Source organism: Pavona decussata, unplaced genomic scaffold (assembly GCF_977016875.1).
Source record: "Pavona decussata unplaced genomic scaffold, jaPavDecu1.1 SCAFFOLD_223, whole genome shotgun sequence".
Classification (NCBI taxonomy): Eukaryota; Metazoa; Cnidaria; class Anthozoa; order Scleractinia; family Agariciidae; genus Pavona; species Pavona decussata.
In genome coordinates, this window is record NW_028145628.1 from 3247501 (window position 1) to 3264609 (window position 17109).

At 40.5% G+C, this 17109-nt stretch overlaps 1 protein-coding gene across 1 annotated transcript in view; it reads left to right on the top strand.

Moving 5' to 3' along the window:
• LOC146459202 (laminin subunit beta-1-like) overlaps positions 1 to 17073 on the top strand; it is a 32317-nt gene extending 15244 nt beyond the window's left edge. Inside the window, exons 14-27 of the mRNA XM_085089975.1 lie at positions 1381 to 1539; positions 2661 to 2927; positions 3553 to 3674; positions 4245 to 4482; positions 5110 to 5312; positions 5836 to 5932; positions 7002 to 7253; positions 7840 to 8541; positions 9583 to 9731; positions 10859 to 11088; positions 11762 to 11903; positions 12468 to 12644; positions 14332 to 14488; positions 14926 to 17073. Coding sequence (XP_084946101.1) covers positions 1381 to 1539; positions 2661 to 2927; positions 3553 to 3674; positions 4245 to 4482; positions 5110 to 5312; positions 5836 to 5932; positions 7002 to 7253; positions 7840 to 8541; positions 9583 to 9731; positions 10859 to 11088; positions 11762 to 11903; positions 12468 to 12644; positions 14332 to 14488; positions 14926 to 15080 — 3050 coding nt within the window. The 3' untranslated portion in view covers positions 15081 to 17073. The remainder of the gene's footprint in view (positions 1 to 1380; positions 1540 to 2660; positions 2928 to 3552; positions 3675 to 4244; positions 4483 to 5109; positions 5313 to 5835; positions 5933 to 7001; positions 7254 to 7839; positions 8542 to 9582; positions 9732 to 10858; positions 11089 to 11761; positions 11904 to 12467; positions 12645 to 14331; positions 14489 to 14925) is intronic.
• Positions 17074 to 17109: the final 36 nt, after the last annotated feature.

Consider the following 17109-nt stretch of genomic DNA (forward strand, 5'->3'; position numbering starts at 1 on the left):
TTACAAATTCTTTTGTTTGAGGGCTTCTTTAGGATGAAAGGTGAGATAATGTTTGACAATACCCTGACAATAGTAATTAGTCATTATTGTATTTTTACCGAGGCATTGCCGCGTCTCACTCCCCGCGGCTTTCGGTTGCTTTCGTCTTTGCCGCGGTTGCGGTTTTCGTCCCACCGCGGTGAATTCGCGGCAATCACGTTCGGCAAAGACGAGGTTTTACCGCGTGCAAATGGTCCCATAGTTTCGAGCGGTACTGTAGATAGTGTTTCTACAACTATTTAGGTCAGATATTTTGGCATGATCGTAGATTGTTGTGTCGTCCGCATACTGGAAGCATTTGACATTTACATTGTCCTGAAGATCAGCAACATAAATATTGAATAACACTGGGCCCAGGATGGAGCCTTGGAGAACCCCAAAATTCACGTTTTTAACCTCTGAGCACGTGTCATCGATCTGTACAAATTGTTTACGATGCATAACATAATTGAGTGTCCATATCAGGAAGTCTCTTGAGAAACCTAGTTTACTCATCTTGGTGATAAGATTTCTGAAACAGATCGTATCGAAGGCTTTGGAGAAGTCGGCTAAGATCATCATAGTTACTTCCGAACGTTTCATGGCTTTTACTATGTCATCTCGCATAGCTTGGAGTACAGTAGTGGTCTTCCGGCAAACAAGGGTTAAAAAGAAAATGGTCACTTGGTCTTTTTTGCCGTTTGCCGTTTGTCGTATACTGGATCCTAAATCTCTCTAAAAAATAGACTGTTCTCCGTTTAATATAATTGCTCAATATCTTCGTGAATTTCAATTCAATTCAATTTTATTTTTCACACGTACAACGAGATTCAATACAATACATAAAAAACAATAAACATTTATATTACAAAGGAGGAATAAAAAGAATAAGGATAAATTTGTTTGGTTTAGTGTGAGCAGTGCCCAAAGGAGCATGCTGCTTTCGAGTTGGGGACTGCTTACGATGGAAGAGAAAATTATTTGGAAAGGTTTGAAAAAGAAAAAGAGCGTGTTTAGCGAACGGATGACGGTGAAGAACTCTACATTACTTTTGGTTTACAAGCAAGTTTTTCCTGTATTTGGTTTTAAACGAAGAAGCGGAGTTTGATTGCTTAATGTTACAGTCTATTGTTTCCCATATTTGTGATGCTGCGAATTGAAAAGTGTGTTTACCGTAGTTAGTACGTATTAGAAATCGTGTTTCTTCTACAGGAATTGTTTGTACGAGGAAATGTACAAAGTTTCATTTTCTGCGGAGTTCTGGCCGCGAAACGTTAATTGCCGATGGCTCAAGTTAACCCCTTTAAAAAGAATTGTGATTCCCGGCCGGTTGCTATAGTAATTTTTGTCAATATCTTGCAGCGTGCAACTGCGATCCCACGGGTACTAAGCGGGATGTCAACGGGACGCTGATATGTGACGCTGTTGGAGGTCAGTGTGAATGCAAACCGAATGTGATTGGTCAGAGATGCGACCGCTGTGCACCAGGATCGTTTGGCTTTGGACCAGAGGGCTGCAGAGGTAAGTGACACAAAGTTGAACACTGTAGAAACGCGTTAAAAGCGCTTTCATTAATACAGACGGAAGGAGTGCGTCAGTAAGTGCGTAAAGACACGGCAGTAACTCGATAAACGCATTTTCAGTAAATACACAGCAGAAAGTGGCAAGTGTGGGGTAGATAGGAGCTAAACCACGCCAAGCGTTTTAGAGCACCGAGCTTGAAATCAGGGTCAGCTCTGATCACTAGCTGTAGTTTTACTGTAGCTGCCTGTTCAATCTCTCGACACTGGTATTGTAGCAAGTTGGTCTGCTTCATGCCAATTGGAATTTTTAATCTTGTTATGTTCAATTGGAGTGGCTCTTTATAAAGTTTGTACTGTAATCTCTTGTCGGGGGTTAATCCTTAACAACGAAGACGAGAATATCTAGATCCAACCTCTACTCTGCAAACAATCACTGTGGAATTGTAGCCTGTTAGCTCTACACATATGACACAATATGACACATGACACAAAGTACCTTTTATAACCTATCTTTTGTTTCGTGACCTTTCTCTTCATCAGCATACTTTTTAATTTAATGTAACGAATTAATATTTACTGATTATTTAATTTAACTTCATAAATTTTTATTTGTTTCCGTCTTTCTTTTCATTAATGTGTTTCTTCCTTTGCTGCCCGCTTCGATCTTCACTTTTCGCTATCTGCGGGTAGTAATAATTTTATGTCGTAAAATTTCCCACATAACGATAACGTTGAAGTTGAAATAAAATCATTTGGTGTGTATTATTAATTTGTCAGGTTCGCCATAAATTAGGAAAGAAATTAACCGAAATGAAGAAATAATGCGTAGACCTATTTCGGTACTCCTCTTTTTAAAGAGGTATTTAAAGTACCTCTTACTAACCTCTTTCTAAAACGAGGATCCGTAACTTACAGTACAGACCGAGAAAACGAGGTTAGTAAGATATTTATTATATCTCTGGGGTTAATCGGGCGCGCAGGAAAGGAAACTAGTTGAGGGTCAAATTTAGCTGGCCGAACAGTGAAATACGGTCGGCAAAATTGACCAATCGCACCACGCATACCAACTGAGAGATATCATAAACCAAATTACATGTATTTTGTTTTTGTTTTTCTTAGGGTGCAACTGCGATAGTATCGGTGCCTCAGACAACCTGTGTAACCAGCAGACCGGTAAGTGCGCCTGCAGAATCAAGGCCGGCGGTCGTCAATGTAATCTCTGCCCTCCGCGGAACTGGGGATTTCCAATGTGTCGTCCGTGCCGCTGTAATAACCACGCGTCATCTTGCGAGCCTAAGACAGGAGTGTGTATTGACTGTCAGCACAATACCGCGGGGAAGAACTGTGAAGTGTGTGCGATTGGTTACTATGGTGATGCTACAAGTGGTAGGTGACATGCACTGCAGGCTCATTCTATCGCAGCTTTCGTTGTCAGTGATTAACGTGTCTGGCTTTAGGGGACGGAAAGTTGCTTTGAGGCTTTTATTACAAGGACTTTAGAGAACAAGCTCTTCTTTTTACTCAGAAATAGTCATGAAAGAAGCAAAACGCTATCCTCGATTTGTGGCAGTTAGTCGGATCGACATGTCACGATTGAAATGTTGACAGTAAGAAAAGCTTAACCCAGGGAACGAATTTAAGAGAGTCTTATGGCGTTACTTTTCAAAATTTCACCGCTATTTATATGCAAAAGGGTAATAAGTAGAAAGTCAACTTGTTCCGCCTGACGGGATTCCACGAAAACGGAGTTTGAGAAAGTCAAGTATAATTGCAAACGACAGTTTTAGAGGTAGTACGGTTTGTTTGCCATCTAAGATTTCAAATCTTGGGTTGATGTGAAAGCTAAGCTTTGCTGTGGCTTACTGAGATGTAACTTGGGTAAAGGCAGATCTTCACGTTCCGATTTATTGGCTCGATTACTAGGTTCATTTGCATGGGCCAATATACACCTTACGACTTGTCAGCCGATTTCCATTTCTGTTGGTGTAAAAATCGGTTTTGCTATTCACAGGGACACCAAACGATTGCCGTCGTTGCCAGTGCCCGGGTGGTAGCAGTGGAAACGAGTTTAGCAAAACCTGTTTCTTGGATCGGTCAACTGCTCCCCCATCTTCGATTTGTGACGCTTGTGAGGTAAGCATTGTCCTTTTTCTTGTTACCAGACAACAACGACAGAAAGGGTACCTTTGTATTTTGGGGGTAGGGAGGAAGGGGGGGGGGGGGGGGTATAAAAACGGTACGACATCCGAGGTCGACTCCTGTTACCTGAGAATTCGGATTTTCTTTTTTCCGAGTATCCTTGTGTCACTGACTGAAAAAAAAAATAAAATAAAGTAAAATAAAACACCATTTCTTCACCAGGTTTCAAAACATAACATCACATTTCTTTCAATGCGTATAAAAAATAACTTTCTCTATCGATCCATTTTTTCACCCAATATCAACAATCAATATGTTTAATGTGGTCAGGTCAGTACGCTTAGCTAAAAAAGCTAGTTTACAGGTACGCCACAGAAAAAGAAAAAAAGAAATTATAAGAGTCTTTTGAAGGCATATACATTTGAATAAATTAAGGTTAAGAACTAGCTAATATTAAAATATAAGAATTTAACGATGTTGTCACCAAGTAAAATGTACAAAAAAAATGTGATCATTAAATATCTCACGTGACGTTTCATTTCGCCTGCCAACTTTTCTTCGCAGGAGGGCTACACTGGAAAACAGTGCGAGGAATGTGATGACGGTTACTATGGCAACCCTCTTGTGCCAGGTGGACGCTGTCAGCCTTGTTCGTGCAGTAACAACATCGATCCATCTAACATCGGCAACTGTGACCGGCTCACCGGAAGGTGCCTCGCTTGCATGTCTAACACCGCTGGCTTCAGTTGTGAGCGCTGTAAGACTGGTTACTATGGTGACGCTCTTACCAGAAATTGCACAGGTAAACCTTTTTTTTTTTTTGCAGAATAATAAAGGTTTTTATTATATCGTTTTCATTTGTGCTCAATGAGGTGTTTTCGTGTGAAAATATCTTTCTTTTGTGTTGTGGTCAACTGTATTGTGGCATACATCAGGCCCCAGTTGTTGAAAGGCCGGATAACTTTATCCAGCGGATAAGTCACAATCCGACAGTTTCAATCTGTGCAAAGATTTCAGTATCTCCTCGTGCAAAATATGCACACTCTGACCACAGCTTAATTGGGGAGTGTACGAAAACCTTGGACAACATTTAACGTGAAGTATATTTTTGACGCTGAAGAGTGCCTTATCCAGCGGATAAAGTTATCCAGCCTTTGAACAACTGGGGCCAGAACGACAGAAATACATACGTTTCAGAGTACTGCAATTACTAAAGCGATCGAAAACAGCTTCATCGTTTTCATGCACCTCTATTACTAAGATTATCCTTGTCCACATTATCTGAAATGAAGCGAGTTCATTTTTTTTATTATTATTTATTATTATTATTATTATTATGATGATGATGATGATTATTATTATTATTATTATTATTATTATTATTATTATTAGCAAGCCATACAGAGTTTCTTATTTCGTTTGTTTTTAGAGTGCGTTTGTAACATTAATGGAACGGACCCAGGTTTTCGCGACACTTGTAATTATGAAACAGGCCAGTGTAAATGTCTGCCTAACGTGATTGGGACTCAGTGTGACAAGTGCGCCGACGGCTTCTGGAATTTGGGCAGCGGTGTGGGTTGTGAGAAATGTGATTGCTGTGGAGAAGGCTCGACCCAGGCTACATGCAAGGAGGTGAGAAGAATAAAAACGTTGGAGTGCCCAAGAGAAAAAGGGTGAATTTTAATGCTCTTCCGAAATTATTTGCTAGAATGAACCAGTAGTTACATTATTTTACTGTATGCTTAAGGTCACTTTCTTTGCTTGTAGCCCTCACTGTCTAAATTGAGGGCCGCTAGCGTATCTTAAGTTTCCGGTATTGAATATGAACGGCGCAAAGCTCACTCACAGTTTTGTTTTGTTTTTGTTTTTGTTTACCTTAGCTACAAATGCCTTAAAGCTGTCTATTCCAACCTTTCAAAAGAATGCGTTTGACTGCTAATTTGTCCTGAGAGGCCATACAAGGCTGGAACGGCTCCCTCTTTAATATAAAGTTGTAGTATTGTGTTGTATTGTATCACATCGCATCGCATCGTATCGTATCGTATCGTATCGTATCGTATCGTATTGTATTGGAAATAGTTTTCTTATCGGGATTTATGTTCCGTTTCAAAGGCGATCCAGTTTCATGACAGCTGTTTTGTTTGCCCCCCCACAGGGTAGTGGACAGTGTAATTGTAAGCCTGGCTATGGAGGTCCCCGGTGCTGTGAATGCGAGCATGGCTATTGGGGAACACCGCTGAACAACTGCACACGTAAGTTGCAAGTCGCAAGGGGGTCCTGTACTTTTTACTAACATTCAAGGCATTACATAGCCTCCCACGCTGTCGTTTTTAGGGGACTCGTATTACCTCCTCCCCACAAATGATTCCCCTAAAAACGACTGCGTGGGAGGCTAGGCATTACAGAGCCTGAGAGATCATAGCGTGTTTCATGCGATTCCCCAATGTGAAGGGTTTTATCCGTAAGAGTAAATCATACCCTGGCCTTTTATATTTTTAAGTATTGATTTATAAAATTATTTAAATTGTGATGAACTCCTAAAATGGGACCATTCAAATGCCTATTGCTATACAAGGTGGTTCTAACTTTTGAGTCTATCGTTGAAATCCTAAAGTGTGACCATTCAAATGAAAGCTACTGAGCAGTACTTTCCTGTGGTGCTGTTTATTATGCTGTACAAGGTGGTTCTAACTTTTGGGTCTGTGGATGACATCCTAAAGTGTGACCATTCAAATGAAAGCTACTGAGCAGTACTTTCCTGTAGTGCTGTTTATTATGCTGTACAAGGTGGTTCTAAATTTTGAGTTTGTGGATAAAATCCTAAAGTGTGACCATTCAAATGAAAGCTACCGAGCAGTACTTTCCTGTGGTGCTGTTTATTATGCTGTACAAGGTGGTTCTAACTCTTGAGTCTGTGGATAAAATCCTAAAGTGTGACCATTCAAATGAAAGCTACTGAGCAGTACTTTCCTGTGGTGCTGTTTATTATGCTGTACACGGTGGTTCTAACTTTTGAGTCTGTGGATGACATCCTAAGTGCGACCATTCAAATGAAAGCTACTGAGCAGTACTTTCCCGTGGTGCCGTTTATTATGCTGTACAAGTTGGTTCTAACTTTTGAGTCTGTGGATAAAATCTGAAGTGTGACCATTCAAATGAAAGCTATTGAATAGTACTTTTCTGTGGTACTGTTATTATGCGGTACACAGGAGATATACTTTTCTTTTTTTCCTTTTTTAACATAATTGAAACTGTGATCTTTAATTCTGATCGCCTTTGAAACGGCTTTTTAACGGTAAATTGTTCGATTTGTATCGACAGCGTGTGACTGCAATCCCGCGGGTTCCGTCAGCCTCCAGTGTGACCGAAGCACCGGCAAATGTCAGTGTAAACCCGGTATGATCGGGGAGAAGTGTGACATGTGTGACGTGGACACCACGGGTAAAATGCCACAATGTGAAGTGTGTGGAGAGTGTTACTACCAGTGGAAAGTCACGCTGGAGTCACTGTCACGCAACATCAGTGTTGAGGTTCCACGAGCGTTCAACCTTTCTCTCACACCCCAGAAGCCAGGTATTTATAAGTTTGTTTTGTTTTTGTGTTTAGTCGTAAATCAAAGAATGCTTTTTCTTTAATCGATAGGACGATTATACCTTCGATTTAAAAGAAAAAAACCTTACACCCACAACGCCAAAGGCACATGTAAAGGGGTTTCCACTTTCGTTAAGATTGTAAAACTCTGCAACAGATTTTCCAAGTGCTGAGTAGTGTAACATGTTTTCTGTAACTTTGAGCCACGTTATACACGAAACATTACGTGATGCAACACCGTCTTTACTGGATTTTATGCGTGCAGTAAGTTTGTAAAATTAATATGTTAAGGCATAATTCTAGCTTCAGAAACACAACGTAAATGACAAAATAAAGTTTCATTCTTTAGAATTCTAGAGAACTTTTATCTTTTTGTTCAGTTTTGTTAAAACGGTAGCCTATTTAGAAATGGAAAGATTTTGGAAAATTGACGCTTTCTTTATATACAAGGGGTATCAACGCTTTTGACTTTAAACTCGAGGAACATGTACTTGAAGATAAACTCTAAAACGGTAACCGTTTTAGAAGTGGAAAGATATTTGAAAATTGATATTTTCTCTTTATTCAGGAAGTATCAACGCTTATGACTTTGAACTCAAGGTACTTGAAGATAAACTCGAAAGAGTCGAGGAGATACTGAAGAACCAAGTAACTACAGAGAATGATACTAAAGCAATTGAAGAACAGCTGGTTTCTGTGAATACCCAGCTACAAAACATCCAAGAGAAAGTGGAAAGGCTAGACAAGGAAATTAATTCCACTGAGATGCGAACCGAGGAAGCTGGCATCGAGATCGGTCTTCTACGGGAGAGACTGGCGAAACTACTCAGGAACGGGACACAGTTGCAATCTGACGTGGAAAAAATCCTACGATCCGATATCCGCGGTGCTTTCGATGAAATTTTGAAAAATCAAATGAAATCAAGGGAAGCAGAGAGGAAAGTGAACGATTCTCAGGAGATTATTGACATAGTGAAAGAACAGCGAAACAAAACGGAGATGTTACTGGCTGGTCCGCCGTCGTTTAGCGAGAAATATAAAGAAAATAACTCAACTTTCTTCGACATCAGCGAGAAGATTAGAGAATTACTCGAGCAAGTTGACCTTCTCAATGGAATTGTGTGTGGGACTCCCTCGAGTAAATGTGGAGGATGTGGTGTCCTTAATTGCTCAACCTGTGGTGGCCCTGGTTGTAACGGGTCCATGGCTCTTGCTGCGGAGGCCTTAAAAAGAGCCAAGGAGGCGGAAGAAGCTCAGAGAATGAGAGAAGGTCAGTACTTTAATATATACAGACGAAAAGAAACAAATTGTTATCTGCTAATTGCGAAATGATCGTGCAACTTGCTCTTAAACACACAGTCTTAAGCGAAGCCTCAAGTGCGGCTAACGTTTTAATTCTTAAAGCGCTAATATCAATGTACAAATTCTCATCGCTGGCCTCCATACATTTCATGTAGTAGCTCGGAGAAATTGTTTCAACATCAGGACAACCTTATCTTTGTTGATCAAGGGGTAAAAATGGCTTTAATTTATGGGTGTGAAATGCGGGGGGGGGGGAGGGGGAGGGACTCTTTTAATGCGTTATTAGGGTCAAAAGCGAGCGCGAAACGTGAGGCGAGGGCGGTCTAGCGCAGGTGAATCTGTAAAGGAATCAGTTTGCGTCAAGTCAGCCAAATTCACTATTCAGCACCTGTTAGCTCCGGTAGTGAAAAGTCAGGGAATTTTATTTTTGTATTGCCACAAGGTTTGGAAAAAGAGCTTTCTTTTTGGTAAAGGTCATGTCGTTTCAAAAAAATATTTGTGAAGGAATAGATTTCTGCAGCTTTATCGCAGTCTTTGCTGTCAAAGGATTTGTCTTGGATGATCAGTGAAAATTGGTTTGCGCTCAGTAAAAAGTCAGTGGACGAACTGCGACCCTGGATAGAAAATAATGCCGATGGTCACGTTTTAAAAGTCCGTTATAGCGTTGTGATTTTTTTTTTTTTTTTTATAAAATCTGGGTCCTTGGATAATGCAGTGGCTTAAAGCGTTTATGGAATATCAGCCATTATAGCATGGCCGAGACCGCCGATTTGCAAAATGAAATTAGTAAGATCTAGCATTATTTGAAGGTCATTTAATAAAACAGTTCTACTCGCGCTTATTGGGTATGGAAGGATGATAGCCAATCAGCGCTACGTGCCACGTTGGCTATCATCTCCCATCCAACTTGCGCTTGTGTATTGCGATGAAAACGTAAAATTAGTAACTGTACGCGAAATTGGACAGCTCTGTAGCCACTGACTTGGTTTCTATCTTTTGTTGACATTAGCTAAAGCGAAAGAGATGCTACAGGAAGTAAAGAGTGCGGAAGTAATGGTAAACATGACGCGAGAGGCAGCTGAGACAGCAGTAATGCAAGCTATGGAGGCAAACCAACGCGCAAGGAACGCGAGCAGTCGAATGGATCAATTAATACAGGTACTAGGATAAGGGTGCTGTGCTGCTGTATCGGCGGGGAATAGAAACGAAAATTTGGTTTATCAACAGAGTTGATAACTAAAGGTAAATTGGCCACCGTAAAGAGATTCGAGTGCTGCAAGCGCAAGACCTTCATCAGAGCGATTGGGCTAGCGCTCGAAACGACCTCACTCAAAACTCTTTACGGTGGTCAATTTACCTTTAATACAGGCACTGCCTGCTCATAAGAAACAGAAAGGTTCCTCTTTGTTCCATTTATTGACGGCCTTACTCCCAGAAACGGTCAGGACCATACACCGAAAAGAATTGGAATTTCGTTTGTAAAATTTTCAAGGAACAATTTGCGTTAAAAGAAAATACATTGCTTGGTAGCTTTCACTGATTTGTCACACTTTGGGATTCGTTTTGGAACTCGCGGATTCGGTGTACCGAGTGCTTCCGAATGCTTTGCCCTGAATGCTTCCACAAGACGAGGGTAATGCTCAAATGCATTCATTTAAACGGCTACACTTTTAAAGGGCTTCGTCCACGGTCTGTTAAGTTTGTACCACACTATAGGAATGAACTTGTGACTCTTTGAGTAAAAGACAATGAATGGCCACCGTAAGGGGCTTCAATTAGATCTTGAGCAGGAAGGCAGTTTGTTTTCACAGGCGGGCAAAACTCGTTGATTTATATCATAAGAAAAAACTTGCTTTAGATGCAAAAAGCAACGAGATGGACAGTTTGCTCAGAACAAAGCCGTTAATGTATCCCCCGCACTTGAGTGCAGTGGATGATTATAAATATTGACTTCACGAGAAAGACGACAGCAAGATAGTCCCCATAGATCCTTTTGTTTGCATTGAAACTGAAAACCAAGCTTGCGCTTACTCTGTTGGTTTTTTTGGAAGCGTTTTTGAATGGGCCATTTGCGAGTTGCTGTGAACTTCTTTGTGAAAGCGCGGCTAAGTGCAAAGCTTTTCGTTTGAGAATTAGTTTTGTTTACATATGAATGAAAACTGATTTTCTTAATGAATACTTTGCACTTAGCTTCGCTTTCATAATGAGGTTCAAAACAACTCGGAAATGGCGTATTGACAGGATGACGCGTTTGACCTCGTTTCGTAACTTTAATCACATTTCAGGACATTTTGGAATTTCTCAGCCAAGAGTTTGGTGATACGGACAGAATACGACAACTAGTCAGCAGTGTGAAGGAGCTAAAACTGTCCGTGACCCCAGAAGAGATCGCTAAACTCGCAGAGGATATCAAAGAAGCTTTAGCTTCACTTACTGGAGTAGATGAAATATTACAAGAGACCGAGGAGAGGCTGAACACGGCAAACAACCTGAAGGAGAGGGCTGAGCAGGCCAGGTAACTAAGCCTTCCGGTTACTTTCAGAAGCTCGGCCGCGAAAGGACTTTTTGGGATAAGGCGGGGAAATTAAAAATGGCGCCACGCTGATTGGGGGCTCGTTTATCGAAAGTCCTGACTGATAACTTACCCGGCCCAGAATCTAAAACATGTGTAAATTGCTAATTAAGAAATGAACTTGAATTTGGCTATTATAGCATTTTCTTTTGATAAAAGTAGCCCTGCGATCCTTCAGGAAACCCTAAAAAACGGATCAAAAATTACTTCTCGGATCCGAAAAGAGAAGTGGGCCCAGCTAAGTTATCGCGGCTTACGAGAAACGGGTGAAAAAATGGCGGTCACGTCTCCATTTTGGGACGTAAAAGAACTGCTGAGGACGAAACGAACCCTGGCTATGACCACTCCCCACAGTGCCAGTATATGGTCGGCTTAGTGTGTGGTTCTCTGAAAGATTTCTGACTGAATGAGATCACAGTTTTGTATAACAGCCAGAAGTAAATGGGATTTGCCGAGTGCTGAAAAACACTTAGACGTAGGCGTCGGCTTCACACACGAATGGTCTGGACTGTATTCAATCTCTACATAGTTTGAATCGTGGAGTATATTTTCCAGCCCCAGAATCATTACACCTGTTTGTCACATGACACTTCTCTTTTTCTTGTTTTCTTTTCAGAACCAAAGCGAAGGCCATCTCTGACGTCATCAGTAATATAACAGATGCGCTCGTGGAGGCTGCTGGGAGCCAAACGGCTGCAGAGGGAGCTATTGCTGAATCAGAAGGGCTGACCAAAATGGCGGAAGATCGTATCAAACAAGTAGAAAAAGCTTTTGTCTTCCCCACCTTTTATTCGTTCGTTCGTTCGTTTGTTTTTTCATTCTTACATTCCTTCCTTCCTTTCTTTCCTTCCTTCCTTTCTTTCTTTCCTTCCTTCCTTCCTTCCTTCTTCCTTCCTTCCTTCCTTCCTTCCTTCCTTCCTTCCTTCCTTCCTTCCTTCCTTCCTTCCTTCCTTCCTTCCTTCAATCCTTCCTTCCTTCCTTCCTTCCTTCCTTCCTTCCTTCCTTCCTTCCTTCAATCCTTCCTTCCTTCCCTCCTTCCTTCAATCCTTCAATCCTTCCTTCCTTCCTTCCTTCCTTCCTTCCTTCCTTCAATCCTTCCTTCCTTCCTTCCTTCCTTCAATCCTTCCTTCAATCCTTCCTTCCTTCCTTCCTTCCTTCCTTCCTTCCTTCCTTCCTTCCTTCCTTCCTTCCTTCCTTCAATCCTTCCTTCAATCCTTCCTTCCTTCCTTTTTTCTTTGAGAGGCTTCTCAACAACATGTCAGTTGTTCTTTGTTAATCCTTATACAGCCATAGAATGCTAACTTTGAATTTCTACGTTTTAGCTTCTTGCGGAGCTTGATCCTCTAGAGAATGCCGTGGATATCGCCCAAGAGAATGTAACAGAAATGGCTGATATGGTGCCTATGTTGCAAGAACAGTTTGAAAACAATCTACAGCAGCTAAATATTACAGAGCAAAACACTTTCGACGCGCACAATGAGTCAGGAGTAGCTCAGAAGGTTTGTACAACGTTTGCGTAAATTACTAGCTGCTGTTGTTCTTTGCTGTTGTTCGTTCACTTCTTGTTTTCGTCAGTTCTGCGATGAAGCAAGTACATCTAAAATATACGGCATTTACTCGAATACACGCCGCACCCCTCACCAACAATGCGGCGCTTCCTTGGTAATGGTAATGGTAATGCATTTATATACCGCATTTTCTATTCATCTATATTCAAATGCGGTTTACATCAGCATATGCCCATTAGCGACCTCATCCTACCCACCCAACCCATGAAATCATGAAACAGCACAAAGACCAGACCAGCACACCGGGAACTCCATGCCCTACTCTTTGCGATTAGTGTCTGGGTTCTTTAACGTCCCACATGGTTATAAACATTGTTTATCGTCCTTATCCGAGAAGACTAGAAAGTCTAACCATTTGCAGATGTCATTACAAAGGCAGCACTTTCTCCTCAGTTGTTTAAAGACCCTGAGTGTTGGTCCGGCCGGGGTTTGAACCCGCGACCTCCCGCACGGTAATCCGATGCTCGATCAACTGAGCTAACAATTAAGTTCTAGAGCAGCGCTTATTTGAAGGAGGCACTAATAAAGACCTGTGAAACTAACTTGTGTTAGGTTGTTCTTATGCTGTAATCGTTTTTGAACAACAGCAGCAAAAAAGGAGATTACGTAGACGTTGGCTATGTTTGATTCGGAAATAAGTGCCGCCCCCGAATACCAAACGTCCAAACATTAAAGGGAACTTCCACTCCGACAACAAATTGACGGGAAATAACATTCAAGTGTGCCAAATATTAGATATGATTATGGCCTATTTTCGCTCATAAATTTCATGGGCGCCACAATTTTAGATTTTATCGCGTCAATCGGTTGCCGCTATTGTTAGTAAGCAGAAGTTCTTTTGTGTGTAGTAATAGACCATTTCCTAGTTGCTGTGAACCTCATTATGAAAGCGAGGCTAAGTGCAAAGTTTTTGTTATGAAAATTAGTTGTCTTTTTTTTTTCATATGCAAACAACTAATTTTCATATGAAAAGTTTTGCACTTAGCCTCGCTTTCATAGTGAGGTTCACAGCCACTCGGAAATGGCCTATTGAACAACCGTATGACGTCATGAAATCCAACATGGCGGGGCCCGGGAATTTGTCAAAGCCAAACACAACAGAACAAATAGATAACGAAGGTTAGTTTTTAAAGAAACTTCTGTGCTGCGTCGGTGGGTAGGGGAACGAATGTTTGGTTTATCAGGTAATATCCTAATACAGAACGGCGGCGGTTGGGGGAGGGGAGGGGTTGGATGAGGGAGGGGACCCTCGTATGTAAATGACGAGGGTGAACGTCGGACGATCTTGAAAGGTAACTAAACAATTATGAGACTCAAATTCATTTTCAACCCCAACACGTAGCAAATCCGTTGACTGACAAATAGTTCTTGTCACATAGATTGTTTGGCTCAAAACCCAAGAAGATACCGCCATAACTTTAACGGTGTCATTTTACATTGTATCACCCAAGTGGTATCGATCCGAATAATTCCCTTTAAATGGTACGATGATCTTTATATTCGAGTTCCTCGAAAATCGAAGAAAGATGTTGTTCTTCCTAAACACGTTTTCCAAACTTAAATGAATCGTTTTTCTTATTAAATCAACGCTTGTAATGAATTGCATTCTCCGTTACAGGAAGTAGACGACTTACTTGATTTGTTCAACAAGGTAAAGGAGAAAATCAACAGCAAGATCGTGTCTGTGCAAATGGCCTCCTCGAAAGTTACCGACGTGCAAAACTCGGTTGATGATTTAGCAAAAAAACTAGAAAGAAGATATCAAAGAGTCATAGGTGAGTAGCATTGAATGCGCGGGGGGAAGAGGGGGAGGGTGGTGTTTGTCAAGAGTTTGTCGCGTCGAACTCTCAATCTACAGATCGTTATTCTCTTACGTAGCCGTGACTTGGCTTGTTACACAACGCTACCCCCCCCCCCCCCCCCTCCTTGTGACGAGTCCAAAAGGTGCTGCATTTGTTTTTGGTTGTCGTTGTCGTTGTTGTTGTTAAATTGAGCGCGATGGCAGATTAATTATTGTTGTGTTAAATATTATGGTCAGTTTGCATATTTATTTTACTGGTTTTATAGTGTTCCCAATACTTAACAAAGTCATATTTATTTATTTATTTATTTGTTTGTTTTGTGTTTACACTCACTTTGTTTGTTTGTGCGCGATTTTTTAAAGTTTTTATTACAGTATACTGAGTTATTTTTGTTTATTTTGTCCTTGTAGTTGTTGAAAGGGAAATTATTGAATTTGAAGCCCTTATCAATGAAACGAGGATTGTAAGAGAGGAAACAAAGAAGATGCTGGACAAGTTTGAGAGGAGATACAAGTGCTATTTTATATGCAACCCCGATATACGTAACCCATGCTTCAATGATTAACTACACTTTAGAACAGTTTTCAAATGAGTGACATTAAACCAAAACCAAAGTAATATATCCGGCGACTCACAACTGACGAACTCGAATCAAATACATATAACCGGCAAAAAGCGCGGGAAAATGCGTTCGGGAAAGTTACATCCGACCTCTCACAAATGACGACCTCGAAGCATAAAACCGGCAAAAAGCGCGGGAAAAACGCGTGCGGGCAAGTTACGATTGGTTTTAGTTTCGTTTCTCGTTCGCTGAGAAAATGGTGCGAGTTTTGCTAAACTCAATCACAGCGCGCAGTAAAGCAAAACAAAGCAAACACGAATTACCTTTGACACTCAATTGAAAACCGCTATAAGTTTTGTTTGACCGTAAAACTTATTTGACTGCTAAAGTAACATGATGACAAACCACTTCACTGTTACTTCCGCTCACAATTTATGGTATTATTTTTCAAACTTGCAACTTAGAACAACCTTGCGCAGCAGAATAAACCAACACTGTTATTCACTGCTCAAAACCTTTCATTTGAAACAAGTTCCCCTTGAAACGAGCTAGGGTGCGATGAATGGCCAATATTTGGTTAAAACGTATATAGCATCAATGTTTTAAAGCATTTGTGTATTTATCAGAAATTAGGACAGCAAATTTTCTTGTAACTTGTTTAATAGGGTGCTTTAGCTCTGTAGTTTCATTTCAAGAGTTGAGGGTTAGGCTTTTTCGAGTTTCCCAGACAACAGAATCTTCTTTTCTGGCTTGTCTTTGATTTCTGTAAAGCCTAAGTTATTTTTTAACACACCGCTTATATTTAGACTTAAATTTTAACTTGTAACAGTTAATTACAGTCTTTTCTTTTGGAGGACCTTTTTTGTTTTCATTTTTGTTCATAAGCATAAATTAGAGGTCATATAGGGTACATTATCTTTTGGCTTTGTGCGCTTACAAGATGGTATTTGTTACGTTTAGTTGCATTAGCATACCTTAGCATAAATAGCAAACTTGCTACAATTAAATACACTCTGTAAATTGAAAGAGCTTGGGAACCTTCTTACTCGCCAAACATTTGAGCAGGATATGTTAAATAAACTTAAAACGTATCAACATTTTACAAAGAATGTCTTGCTGGGTAGCATCTCATCATCCAGCTATGAATACTTTGTAAATTTCACAACTTTTGAAACTAATTTGTGATATTCAACATATCACGCTGATATTCAGCCTGATTACTAATTATAAGTGTGATATGGTCATAGTTTCTTATTGGCAACTGATTCACTTCATAATGGAATTCCAGGGATTTGATTTGCTTAGCGGCCATGGTATATGAGCCATTATACCATACCCAAGAAATAGTGAGCATTAAATTGTCTTCTGGTTGTTCTTGCAAAGCGAAATCAGTAATATCTAGCAATATTTCTTGATTGTTTATAACAAAACAATTATTCCACTCACGCTTGTTGGATATGAGATGGTTATGTCTATCATTTCAAATTCAACGCGCGCTCGTGGAATAATTGTCCAATATATGCTAATGAGTCAATGATGTAATGTAAATGATGACGTCAGAAAATAAAAACCTGGGGCCCGTTTTTCGAAAGTCCCGGTAACTTACCGGACCCGGTAAGTGTCTTTTGTGATAACTGTTTCTTAACAGAAGTTAATTTTTGTTAGCTTTGAATACTAAATTTTAAAATCGTATAATTCTATGAAAACATTGGCCAAGAACCAACGTTTAAAAATACACTTATCGGGCCCGGTAAGTTACCGGGACTTTCGAAAACGGGCCCCTGGTCTCGAGACTTGGGTTTCGTTTGAACTTATGCTGTCTGGGAAGGCTTCAGCCTGCTATGTTTTTTGCGAGGTTGTGAGGTCTTGTACTGTCACCGAATTTTGTGAAATTATTAACCGATATTAGAAATGCAGTGATATATACTACGTGATATAACAACCCGGAGTTCCAAATTGAAAACCAAATAAAGAAATATACCTCCTTCCCTCTTTGGATGTTTAGCCTTCTATTAGTGTTCACTCGTGCAAC